This window comes from Atractosteus spatula, chromosome 13, assembly GCF_055471065.1.
Source record: "Atractosteus spatula isolate fAtrSpa1 chromosome 13, fAtrSpa1.hap1, whole genome shotgun sequence".
Lineage (NCBI taxonomy): Eukaryota > Metazoa > Chordata > Actinopteri > Semionotiformes > Lepisosteidae > Atractosteus > Atractosteus spatula.
In genome coordinates this window covers 18001002-18013546 of record NC_142718.1, presented here as the reverse complement: position 1 = coordinate 18013546, position 12545 = coordinate 18001002, and the positions used below count along the sequence as shown (strand labels likewise).

The window sequence follows — 12545 nt, the reverse complement described above, 5'->3', positions numbered from 1 at the left end:
CAAAACAACACAAAGATAGAGGAGGAAAAGATTACGTATAGCCCCCAAGTCAGAGGCAATGATTTGAGAGGAAGCCAGACAGAAATGGCACAAACAAGTCATTAGCTATCATCTGTACCTGTAGTCTATGTGCAACCAAACTACAACTTTCAATAGAAATAGTAAATTAGAGATTGGTCTGTAGTTCATTACATCAGGGTCCAAACCAGGTTTCTTCAGTATAGGAGTGACAGATGCAGTCTTTAAGGCATTAGGGACCACACCCAGGGAAAGGCAACTGTTGATGACGTTGACAATTAACTGGCAGATGTCTGGAAGGCAAGCTTTCAATAAAGAGGTAGGGATGGGATCTAGGCAGCAGGAAGCTGTTTTACAGGTGATGGTAATTTTTGTAAGTTTATCGGAGTTAACTTAGTTAAATTCAGAAAACTACGGTACGGGGGAAAGTCAGTGGAAAAACTATGGCTTGAGTTGTCCAAATTCATTGCAATGCTGAGGCATAATTCAGATAATTGTAGTTGTATAGCATTAATCTTTGAAAAAAATGCAAAAATGTAACACAGAGGTCAGAGAAAGCAGAGTTGTCAGGGTGTTTAGACAGAGAATAGTGCTTTATGATTTCCTAGTCCTGAGCTAATTGTATCAGAGATACAGGAGGATCTGGCAGAAGCTAGAGCAGCTCTGTAGACTTGTAGGTGTTTGTTATAAGCCTAGGGAGGATTTTTTGCCTAAGCATTCCAGATGCCGTGCAACTAGCTTCAGATTCTGAAGTGCAGGTGAATCCCATGGAGAGGAGCCAAGTAAACCAACCAAGTTTTAAGGGGTGCAAGTTTATCCAAAGTACTAGTCAATGCAGTGTTTAGATTATTGACTAGGTCAGCTGTTATAGATCCAGTTTTATAAAAGGGGAGAACTAAGTAAAGCATCAGAGAAATCAAATGTTTGAGTGGTTTCAAATCTGATGACACATGACATATGGATAACGTCAGAGTCCTGCTCAGCAAACCACTGGTCAACCACCTGCGCTCTGTGGATGACAGGACTGTCGTCCTAGAAGAAAACTATCCCAGCAGGAAAGAAATACTGCAACACTCATTTACTCTGGTGTTCATTTTTTTTCCACTTCATCTATGTTCACCTGGAAGGACGATGAAGGGGTCTTGGTATTCAAATATGACATTTATTTCTCCCAAATCGGTTACTTTCTCTATAATACAATACTTGGTGTTTACCTGCTGTCGCTCTGTATGTCTAGAGTCATCATCTGGACTGCAGAGAAATTCAAGTACCTGTTAAAAAGAAAATGTCCAATTTAGTTCCATTATCATTCTAAATTGATCACATTTAAAAATATAGCTTTCAAATCTCACAGAACAGAATAAGGACTCTTTGCTCCCCAAAACAAATAATTGTGCATGCCCATAGTTTCTCACTGTTCTTAAATTAAAGCCAAAAGGACTTGGGATTGTTGTATAAGGTTACTAGTCACTAAGAAATACAGGGCTAATTGTTGAATAGCTCTGAACATTATAGTACACTGACAGCACACAACTGCCTTGGAACTACAGTAGATGTTTGAAAGTAAAATCCTTTCAGGGTAAAGCTAAAGAAGCTGATGTACCATTCAAGCGAATCATCATGAATTGTGAGGATTTACAGCTAAAATATTTTTAAGCCAGTTCAAAGTTTCCAGCAGATGATGAGAGTCAATACTAATTACCTGGTCAAATAGTTTTCTGTTGACAAACAGTGTGTTGTTAGGTTTCGCCAGCTGCCGGGCCAGGAAGGTAAAGAGACATCCCACCTGAGAGGGGGTGAAATCTGAGTTTTCCACCATCACCTGAACAAGACAAAGAGCAGGGTTAACAAAGAGTGTCAATCAACTTAGGTGTTGTCAGACACTGAGTTTTGATAACAACGTAATATCTACTTTATTTTAAACTTCAGTCATACTTTAGGACTCTAACATGAGTGTCTACAATCTACACTAATCCAAAATGATTCAGACCCTTCCCATGATGTCCCATTTCTGTGAAATTAAACAATCCTTACATTTTTTTAAACCTACATATATATTTTAAACTTAAAATATGTTATTTAAAACTTGCATCCTCAAACTGGAGACTTAAGTTACAGTGAGTAAATCAGCAAAAACAAAAGAGAAAAAATGAAATATGTTGATTATATTAAAAAAATCAGAACCCTGAACACAATATTTGGTGGAAGAACCTTTGGCAGTAACTGCAGCTACAAGTCTTTTTGGGTTAGTCTTTGCACACGGGTTTGGTGCAAGGTTTGCTATAGTTTTAGCAGATTTGATCCAGCTCCCTCACGTTCTTTGGGGAACACTTACTGAAAGCACTTTTTTTAAGTCTTTCCATAGATTTTCAATATGATTTGAGTCAGGACTGGGTCAATCAAGGGCATTCCTTCTTATTCTTCAGCCACTCCAGTGCAGCTGTGTTCTCCTGCTGAAAGGGTGAATTTTCACCCTCGTTTTAGTTCAGTATTTTCCTACACTTTTCTCCATCCATTTTTTCTTCAATCAAAACTTACTTTCTAGTCCCTACTGGGAAGAAGCATCCCCAAAGCACAATGCTACCACCACCATGCTTAACATGATCTGTTGAATAGGAAACGCACTATGTGGGACCCACACCAAACATAACACTTAATAAAAGTTCCAATTTCATCTCATCTCACCACAACACCTTTTGGGATATCTTTGGAGGATTGTTGCTTTAACACTACTATACCATGTTCTTTCCCTGTAACATTATTGTACATTTTTCTCTGTTGGTAATGTTTGTCTTCTTTGTTTGTATCGATGTATTGGACTATGCCATAAAACAAAATTCCGTCAGAGGATGAAATTCACTACCTGACCTCACAGAAAAGGGTGTTTTTATTCTGAAATTAAGAAAACCACTATTAATGCACACAGTAAGAAACTAATTTTGTGGATCGTTATAGAAATTGAATGCACCTAAAATTAGTTTAAGTTTGCCACAGTAAAGGGTTGGAACACTTTGAAATGAAAATGAATGGAAAAGTTATAATTAGATAACAACCCTTTATGAGGTATCTGGGGCTTATGCCAGCATGCAAGGGGTGCAAGGCAGTATATATCCTGAACCAGCCAGTCCATCGGGGGACACACAGGCACAAACACGCACACACTCATGCCAGCACAAATTTTTCCAGAAGCCAGTTAACCTACCAGCAAGTTCTGGACTTTGATTATTTGGACTTTGGACATACAATCTAAAACATGGCCTAGTGACACATTTAATCTTATCACATCATAGTCTGAAATATATGTCTCACAAGTATATTCAACAACTATTTTTTCAACTTTCAGTAACAATACAACTAACAAAAATATTAGACAATCTTTTGTTAAGCCATGATTTCATATGGCAGACGTGGAACTGCTATGACATTATTTCTAAAATTTGAAAAAAACATCCAACTTTTTCCAAAACCCCTCCTATTAACACACTTCAAAACCTTAGCTTATGCTATTCGAAACTATTAATATCAGTCAATTTTAAATCATAACCCTAATCCTATCATAAGTGAAGTGATTAAAACATTCAGGAAATCAGCCTTAAGAAACATGGAGAAGATGATCAAGCCTTTCCAGCTACTTTTCCCTCAAGACCTTTGTTAATCTTAAAGCAGATTAAGTTCTCAACTGTAACACTGACCATGTCTTCAGAAAAACTGAGTTTTTTTTTAAATTACTTAAGGATGACATGTAGCTTAACACTTGGTTTCCTAGACACAAATGATCATACTCAGGTCTGTGGCAACACCCAGAAGAAATGGATCAAAATCAAGAGAATCAAACACGAAACAGTGCAACAGTCACTCTCTTTTTTATTTGACTAAGTTCACTGCAAGGAAGAACAGCTCAGTGCATTACCTTTCTCTCCACATCACAGTTAAAAGATAAAATAAGCTTTCTGGAAACCTACGAGGCAGTAGGGGAGATGCATGTTTAAAACTTGAGCAATACCTCGGCTACAGTTTAAAAGTCAAGGTGATCTGACATGATGCTGAATCACTCGAGGGGTGTGATTTAAAATTTAAACTTGGCATTTAAAATGTGGCATACCACAACAAGTGCTGCAGTAAGGAAACCATCAATGCGTAATGCTTCTTTTATTTTTTCAAATAATCTAATGCAGAACTGCACTTAATCTGTTAAACCTACCTGGTGGCACAGTGAATCCTTAATGTGACTGTCACACAAATCTTATTTTAATAATAAAAATATATTTTTTTAAACCCATTAGTAAATTCCTGCAACAATTACAATGTACAGTACAGAAATATTAATAGATTTTTTCTTTTTTTCATCATATACAGTTTACAGAATTACTAGTAATTGTGTAAAAACTAATTAGAAAACAATTTTATTTTATACTTGTGAAAAATATACATAGTGGCTTTAAAATATATATTCTATTTAAAAGCAAATAAATTGCAAGTTGCATTGAAGCCGATACCTGTACAAGTCTGAGTTTTTCTTTAAGGAAACCACACACAACAACTCTACAATAATTACAACAAAATGTATTAGATTTATAATATGCTGTTTTTTATGTGTTTTCTTTTCTTTCAGTGTTTTTATTCATATCGCTTCATTTTGAAACAATTTGAAATGAAACAAACTTCGGATCCATTTGGTTTCAGATCTTCTGCTATCCAGATGCAGCCATTCAAAATGCACGGTAAAATTGTGAAATTTTCTGCAGAATAGCGCGGAATACTGCGGTATGTGATTGGCTGGCCAAAATGACCGACAGGTGGCATTTGTGGTGCATTGGTTATTAGAGAAACGATTGCTTCATTTAATCTCTCTAGTGTGCATGTTTAAATCCACTTAATCCTGAATATTAATTAGAACTAAAGGGAAATTTTGGTAGCTGAGCATATGTACAGTAACGCAGCTCCGTACTTCTCACAGAGGCTAGGAGTGTTACACCCCGCTGTGTTTATGTAGAATAGAAAGTTCTGCTTGGTTGGGGATGCATTTTCAGTAGCATGCTCTGTTGTCATTGTTACTCTTTAAAATAAGGCAACCAGCAATCAAATGTCCTATTTTTTCTTAAAACTCGTTTTTCCATACTGTAGTTTTAAAACCTGAACAAAGACGTACCACATGCAAACAGCGCGATGTTGTATAGTTTTAAAGCCACTACAGTATAGCTTGTGGGTAATACATTTAGTTGTCCTGCATCAAAGTTTAACTCGTTCAGAGGGCCCTACATTACAAACTCCGAGCGTTTCATTGACTGTTGCAACAGCATCGACAGCAATGTAGTTAAAAGGAACATGTCAAAATGTTTCCAAAATAATCACAAGTGAACGAGTTGGGGGACTTGATAAAAATAGAGAAATCATAACAATAACCCTGAGTTGTTTCATACTAATCATGCAATCCAACTGAAAGAAGGTCTTCCATTCCATTGAAAAATGGGTTTAGATAGTTAAAAACACTTTTTATTGTCGAAAAACAGGTGATTTTTCTTACACACGATCAGCTTAGAGTCTTTGTATAAACTGTAAGTTCTTTTTACTTTTTAATTAAACATTTTAAAAGTAAAATATAATTTGAAATTAAGACAGGATACACTTTCTTCTGTGTCTCTTCCTACTCTCTCTCACCCACTTTGATTCGGACGCTGAAATGTCCAAAATGGGAGGGAGGGAGCCGGCACATTATCATCCCGCACCAGGGGGGAGGGAAAAAAGGTGGTAGTGCAGGTGTCATTTATTGTATTTCAGTCTCCATCACTCTGCCCAACCACCCATTCAAAAAGGGGGTTGTGTTAACACAAACTCTCCTTAACAGAGCCACTTGTAAGAGCAAGGTGACTTTCTGCTCATTTAAACAAAACTTCTGTACAGACATTTTAAGTTCTTCAAGCAAAATTAGCTGTCAAAATGTTATTTTTATATATCACAACGTGTTCAGTAAATAGAAAATATGAATGAGCAAATGCGAATATTATTTAAACGCCTATTTTTGAGACAGGGTGCTTCAGATATCAATAACGGGGGGAGTGGTATTAGTTGGAGGGAGGGGTGCACACTTATGCAACCAGGGTGTTGTAGGTTTTTTAATTTCAATTCCTAATATTTATCTAATCGTTTTTTTCTCTTGAATTCTGTCTGACATGATTTATCTTGATTTATGGCTTTACATCACAAAAACGTGCAATTTCAATAAGGGTGTGTAGACTTTTTATATCCACTGGAGGTTTGTACTGTATTTCACAAGCCTCAATTAGTACCATCAGCATTATGATATGATTCCTAGAAATACGGTTTTAAGTGACTTTTAGTAGCAATGGAACACACCTTTTTATTATATTTCTTTAAAAATGTTCTTTTTTACAGGTGTAGATTCTGCAATATTATCTGCTTCTCTTCTAAGAAATAACTGAAATCAACAATATAATCACAGTATTCATAAAAAGAATTATGAAAAGGAAATGCTATGTTCAGAAATCATGCTTAACTGTGTTACTGTTTCAGCTTCTGCTACAACTGCCATAACTGTCTTAACTGTCACTTTAGTCTCAGATATCCAACATCCACATGACCATATGATAGTACTAGGAAATGGGGATATGAAGGGCTTTTTGGGGCTTTACTATAACTAAATAGAACCCTAATACAAAATCATTTTAAGGAAACATTTTTGCCATTGATTTAGTGGTACATTTATAATAAAGGACTGGATGGTCAACTGTTATTTACAGTAGTCTGTGTACCAGTCTGCATTGGTCTGTTCTGGTCTCAGACTTGACAGGCCGTGCAGTAGAGAAGTGAGAGGAGTAAAGCTTTTGTATTGTGTGACTGCTTCTTCATCTAATCCACAAAATTTCAAAAGATTGTACACCTGTGGACATCTCTACTGCACAAGCAGTGATGTAACAATATTTCACATAATATTATCTTGGAAAAATGTTAAATTTAGCAATTAAAAGGCAAATTATGTTTTCAATCCAGAAATACTGAATTCATCTGATATACTGTACAGTAGCTAATGAAAATTCTAATGTGGACGATTAAGCAGTCTTAAGATCCACAGAAAAGAGTTAATATTTGTTCAATAAAGCAATTAAAAAGTGCTGACAGCTCATATATATGACATAAACTAGAAGATCTTGTGACCCTTAAGTCCGACAGCCCAGTATTTGAAGATAAAAATACTGAATACAGAAAAGAGGGGGGGAAATCATTTCTGAGAGCTGATTAGATTGGATTGCTGCATGGTTAATGATGACCTTTAGTAATAGCGCTTCAACTGATGAAGGCTTAGTCTGATTAAAAATCGGTCCAGTAGCAGTGAGATCGACAAGGATAGTTCATGCAGAAAACTGAGGTACTCTTATTTGGGAGAGAATGATTTCTGAAGAGGAAGCATGATTTCAGATTCAAGGGCACGTTCCAAACAACCCAGTCTGCTCTCTGCTCTTTCAGTGGCTGAGAAGAAGTTAATTAGAGTAATTATCATGAGTCCTGTACAGAAGAAAGTTCCTCAGTTATTTAGGGCAGGTGAGATTAATTTGTCCCTCTTCCCTTTATCTAATGTTCTTTCATTTAAAAAAATCATTTCTGTCCTTTGATGTTCGCTACAGAAAACAGGAAGTCTGACTCGTCAACAAAGTAACTAATGAAGTTCTTTAAAAAGACTGAAGAAAACAATCAGGAATATAAATATATGCCAGATGATTCTATGTACATTTTTCCTCGCATTTATGTAATCACAATAAATAAGTAAGCTATATCACAGAAAATCATAACATCTAACAAAGTTAAAGAAAATACTAGGGAGCTTAAGTCAGTTATTACGCAACTAATGCAAAAACACCTACATGTGACTTTTACATTGTGCAGTACTAATTACTATCAAACTAGTATATAACAATTTCATATTAAATTCATGCCTTATTGCTTTAAACAAATGTTTAATATATTATAGTGATGTTTCAATAATGGTATGTGAACGACTTAAAATCATATCTCTGTTCATGTCTCTTAAACCAATTTATTTTATTTTTTATAGAGTGAAACACTCCAATTACATACAGCCAGGCTTTAACAATACCCACTTTCTCTACCAAAAATGGTTTATAAAAATTTAATGGGATTTTAATAGGAGATTGTTTCAGACAGGCCTACCCCAAGAGAGTCTGTTGCAAACTGACCTCTACATGATCTTCTAATTCTCATTTTATTTTATGTACATTACATATAACTCAAAGCCCCTAAACACAGTTAACAAACTATTGTTACAGATTAGGTGACTAGGGAGTGTCTCTCAGAGTTCAGATGAGATGTGTAACACCTAGTGTAAAGATTTCCAGATTCAAAGCAGAGATAAAGGGGGTCTAGAGTCTGTGATCAAAGCACACTTACTTTACTTTGGTTTACCTTTGTTAGTTAAGTTGTGGGTAAATGATTAAGTACCATTCAACTGTCCAGAAACATGCTATATAAGATCAGATCAGGAGGTAAGAAAAAAGAGAGGGAAAAGGGAAGGTCAGACCGCAAGAGAGAGAGGAGCCAGGAGGAGTTGGGACTAGGAGGGCCCCTACTTCATGATCATCCACACAAAACCCAATCAGAGCTAAGTATTGGAACCTTTCTAGAAAAAGTTTGCTATTCTGTGTTTTTAGGGAACTTAGGTTTCCTGAGTAAAAGATACATCGTTAAAGACGGCCTTTAGAGACAGAGATTTAACTGTATGCTGTATTGCATTCTGCTTTATTTAGAAGGCATATTATCTATTCTTTGGCTTCTATAGCGATTATTTAAGAGTCAAATACTTGGTAGCAGTTGGGGTTTTTCTGGGTGATTAGGATGCTAAGCCTCTGGAATGCTTTGTCTGTACATACTGTGTACGTAGAGTAACATTTGAGTTGTATGTTTATGTTGTGTGTGTAGTGCCACTGTCATTGTTAATAAACATTTGTTTAGCCAAGTATGCCGGGATCATTACTCTTTTCACCAAATCTGTGCCAGAGAACAAAGAATTCATGTGCCTCTAACTATACCAACTGCTCGGGTATATTCTGGAGAAAGCACTTACAAGTTGGGGGTATGAATATTTTATTATTGACTAATCTGCTCTGTCAATTCCTGCTTATTCTCCATTTTTTTTTCCCACAAGAATGCACAAAACAGCACAAAACCAAGCAACTCATGCCAGAAAGGCAGGCGCCTCTGCCTGGGATACGTCACCTCTGCCTCACAGTCACCTTTTGCATCACAGATCTGGAGTCCTTCACCCCACTCTTCCTGCTCTCTTGTTTTCACCCACGTTCTCCGGCGGAGCCAGGAGTGTAATTCACAACCCTCTTTTTCTATATCAGGGCTGAGGGACTCCAGCTGAGTGTCCTGCTCTCTGGTCTCAACAACTACAAATGCACAACAAGCAGTTCACTGGCAGAGCCAAGAGAGAATAACCTGCAACGCATTCCTTTCTGTGTCTAGGCTGAGGGAGCTCTCCAGTCTCACAGCTACATGTTCACAACTTTTCAGTGGGTGGCCCTTCAAGCCCACCCCACACCATTGAGTCACACATACTGTATTTTCACAATCTTTCACCTTATCATCTGCTCACATCACAAGTACTTAGGCATGACAAAACAGGAGAGAAATCATGTTGCAGTCCAAAATCCCTTTTCTGTCAGAACTTCACTGTCAAAACATTCTGGCTGTTGGAACCTCCTGGAGTTCCTAGATCTCACAAGTTGTTCCAGGGAAGACTGTGGGTGTTCTCCACCTGTCCTCCATTCCACACATTGTTAACTCTCACACTCCAAGTGTCTATGACCAACAGCCCCAGCCATCCAGGTCAAGCTTCTTCTCCAGCATTTCCCCAGCATACAGTACATTCAATCACCCACAGACACCTGCTGACTACAGCTAGTCTGCTGTCTAGCACTGCCACACTGCTGGCTTATCAGATCTTAAGCATTGGCATCAGCTGCTTAAGTCTGCCTTTCTCAGAGCCCTGATAGTATTCACAGGCTACAACACCACCTCTACAACTGCACACAAACAAATTCTCTTCCAGCGACCTCAGTCACACAGCTCACACAGCTCACACAGCTCACACAGCAGATAACTTGCTGCTTCTTCAGTGCTTCTCAGCAACCCTGTAGCTGATGTCCCTCAGATAAACAGCCATGCTACATCTTGTGGCAAATAAACACACAAAGCCATTTAGTAGATGCTACTGTTTTCAATAACATCCAGTCAGCCTTTGTACCACATTCCTGCAATCGCCAACATACATTGCTGCTTTAAAGGAAGCTGTTTTCTTTTTCTCTTGTATGTATCTCTATTTATATAGAATAAAGGAAATATTCTGTAGCTGACAGGGAAACTATAGGAAAGTATCTTATAAACAAAAAATAGACTTTAGACATGTATTGCACCCGATCTGCTGTCCCTGACAACAGGCTATGAGTTCTATCACAAATCTAAGTCTGGGTCATGTTTCAAGCTAAGTGTGACCAGGATTCCCCAAATGGTAGACCTGGAAACAGTCAGTGATGTGATGTGATAGGACAAAAATCTGTTAAATAGTATGAAACGTGCAAAGCAAAAATCACTGTAACAAATCATTTCATAAACTAGCCCCCACTGCAACAGTTGTCAAAACATACTATATCTCTCTAAGGGGATGGAAGACCACCATTTAGAAATGAACAACTGGCTAAGAGTCTTTGCCAGGTGATTGCTAACCCAGGATCTGAACTTAGCAGTAAAACACTATAGTTAACATCCTGGCTCTCTTTTACTGAGAAGGACTCTATCAACAGGATTCTGAGCAATTTTAAGTAGCTCTGCTTATTTTCATTCCCTTCCACTAACTTCATTGTGTTGAAAAGCACAGGGACAAGTGTCAGCAAGTGTCTACCAACATTTTAACATTTTTTTTATCAGCTTCATTTCCACCTCACATTTTTGGAGTACAAATATGCATGGGAAATGGGAAGAGTAGCATATGTCAGTCAAAATGTCACTGAACATTTTGACAGCTTGTGAAACTAACTAAAGCTATGTTGTCACAACAGTGAGTTCTTCAGAGCAGAAGACAGACAAATTTAATACTTACCATCAATTGCTGACTTAAATTAATGCCTACCAAACTTCAGTACAATAACTCTGTAAATGATTGCTTTCTATTCTATGTTTTAGAATTTGTCTCTTGTAAAAGATCTGAATAACCTGGCTATGGCTATTATTATATAGTTACAATTAGTTCTTAATCACAAAAGTGTGATTTAGTACTACTTTTTTATTTTGTTCTACTCACAAAAAGTATCACTCTGTTCTTAAGTTTAGAGTTTTATTTATTTGGTACATGTTTCATCCATTACAAATGTGACACAGCATAGCAACACTGTGTATTATTAAATTAAATGTGAGTTCTTTTTCATTTTTCAAAATTACTCTCTGCATGGGGAAAATCCATGCAAAACGATGATTTTGGCTCATGGAGAGGATAGATATAAAAACAAAAAAGAGAGAGACAGTCAGAATAGGCACTTGAAACTTGTTTCTTGTGATTAGTTTCTTGCTAACTTAGTCACTTCACCATTTAACACAAAGCACACAAAAGCAACAGTTGAATAGTACCTTCAGCAGGATGTCCACGATTCGCTGCTGGTATTCAAGTGCCTGCTTGTCATTCTTGAAGTCTTCAAAAGTCTGTCAAATGACACCAAAATACAGCACAATACACCCCAAGATATAAAACAATACAGTACAGTGCTATGATCCAAGGATGCTGATGAATATACAGTAAAACAGTAAAATTTTAAAAAATCCTACTTCCTTCTATTTTTTTCTTATTAAAGCATATATTACTACCACAGAGAAAAAGGCAGATATACTTGGTATGCATATACAATTACTCTTAACCTATAGTTTTCTGATTCACTAAGGCCTAATTTGTAAAATATCCAGATGTGGTTTGCCATAAAATATGTAGAATCTGAACTGGATTTACATTTAAGTTGTACGGAGAATATTTTAGTCCATGAATGTCCAAAAATGTTAGGTGTACATCAGCTTAGAGATTGTCCTCACAGTGAAACCTGTTTTTTCAAGGTTAACAGTTTAAACTTAAATGATAGATTTCTCTATAGTTTCTTCTTTGTATCTGAACTTTTCAATAACCCCGCACACTCTATGTTGAGTGTCCCTGTTGAGTGAAGACTGGGACTTTTTTTCTTACCAGTGCCAGAACATTGAGGAACTCCCTGGTGTCGAAGTGCAGCAGTGTGCGAATGTAAGGGCAGATCTCTTCATCAGGGGGCGCCTCTGATGAGTGAAGACGAATCAGGAACTCAAACACCTGCCGCACAAAGAATGAAAATGATAAGAGCCGTGATGAGAATAAGACCAAAAGGCTCTTTTCTGATGATTAGTTAATCCTACTTTCACACATGCAATCTTGGTCTGGCAGGAGGGTGACACACAGTAATTTGCAATGCATTAGCAGTTAC

At 37.1% G+C, this 12545-nt stretch overlaps 1 protein-coding gene across 2 annotated transcripts in view; it reads right to left on the bottom strand.

Moving 5' to 3' along the window:
• The window catches only part of vps8 (VPS8 subunit of CORVET complex), a 345245-nt gene that overhangs the window by 214924 nt on the left and 117776 nt on the right, over positions 1–12545 (bottom strand). For both annotated transcript variants that reach the window (XM_088930095.1, XM_088930096.1), the window contains exons 26-29: positions 12275–12394; positions 11674–11745; positions 1721–1840; positions 1233–1289 (exon numbers count right to left, since the gene is read on the bottom strand). In XM_088930095.1, the coding sequence (XP_088786221.1) occupies positions 1233–1289; positions 1721–1840; positions 11674–11745; positions 12275–12394 (369 nt within the window). The remainder of the gene's footprint in view (positions 1–1232; positions 1290–1720; positions 1841–11673; positions 11746–12274; positions 12395–12545) is intronic.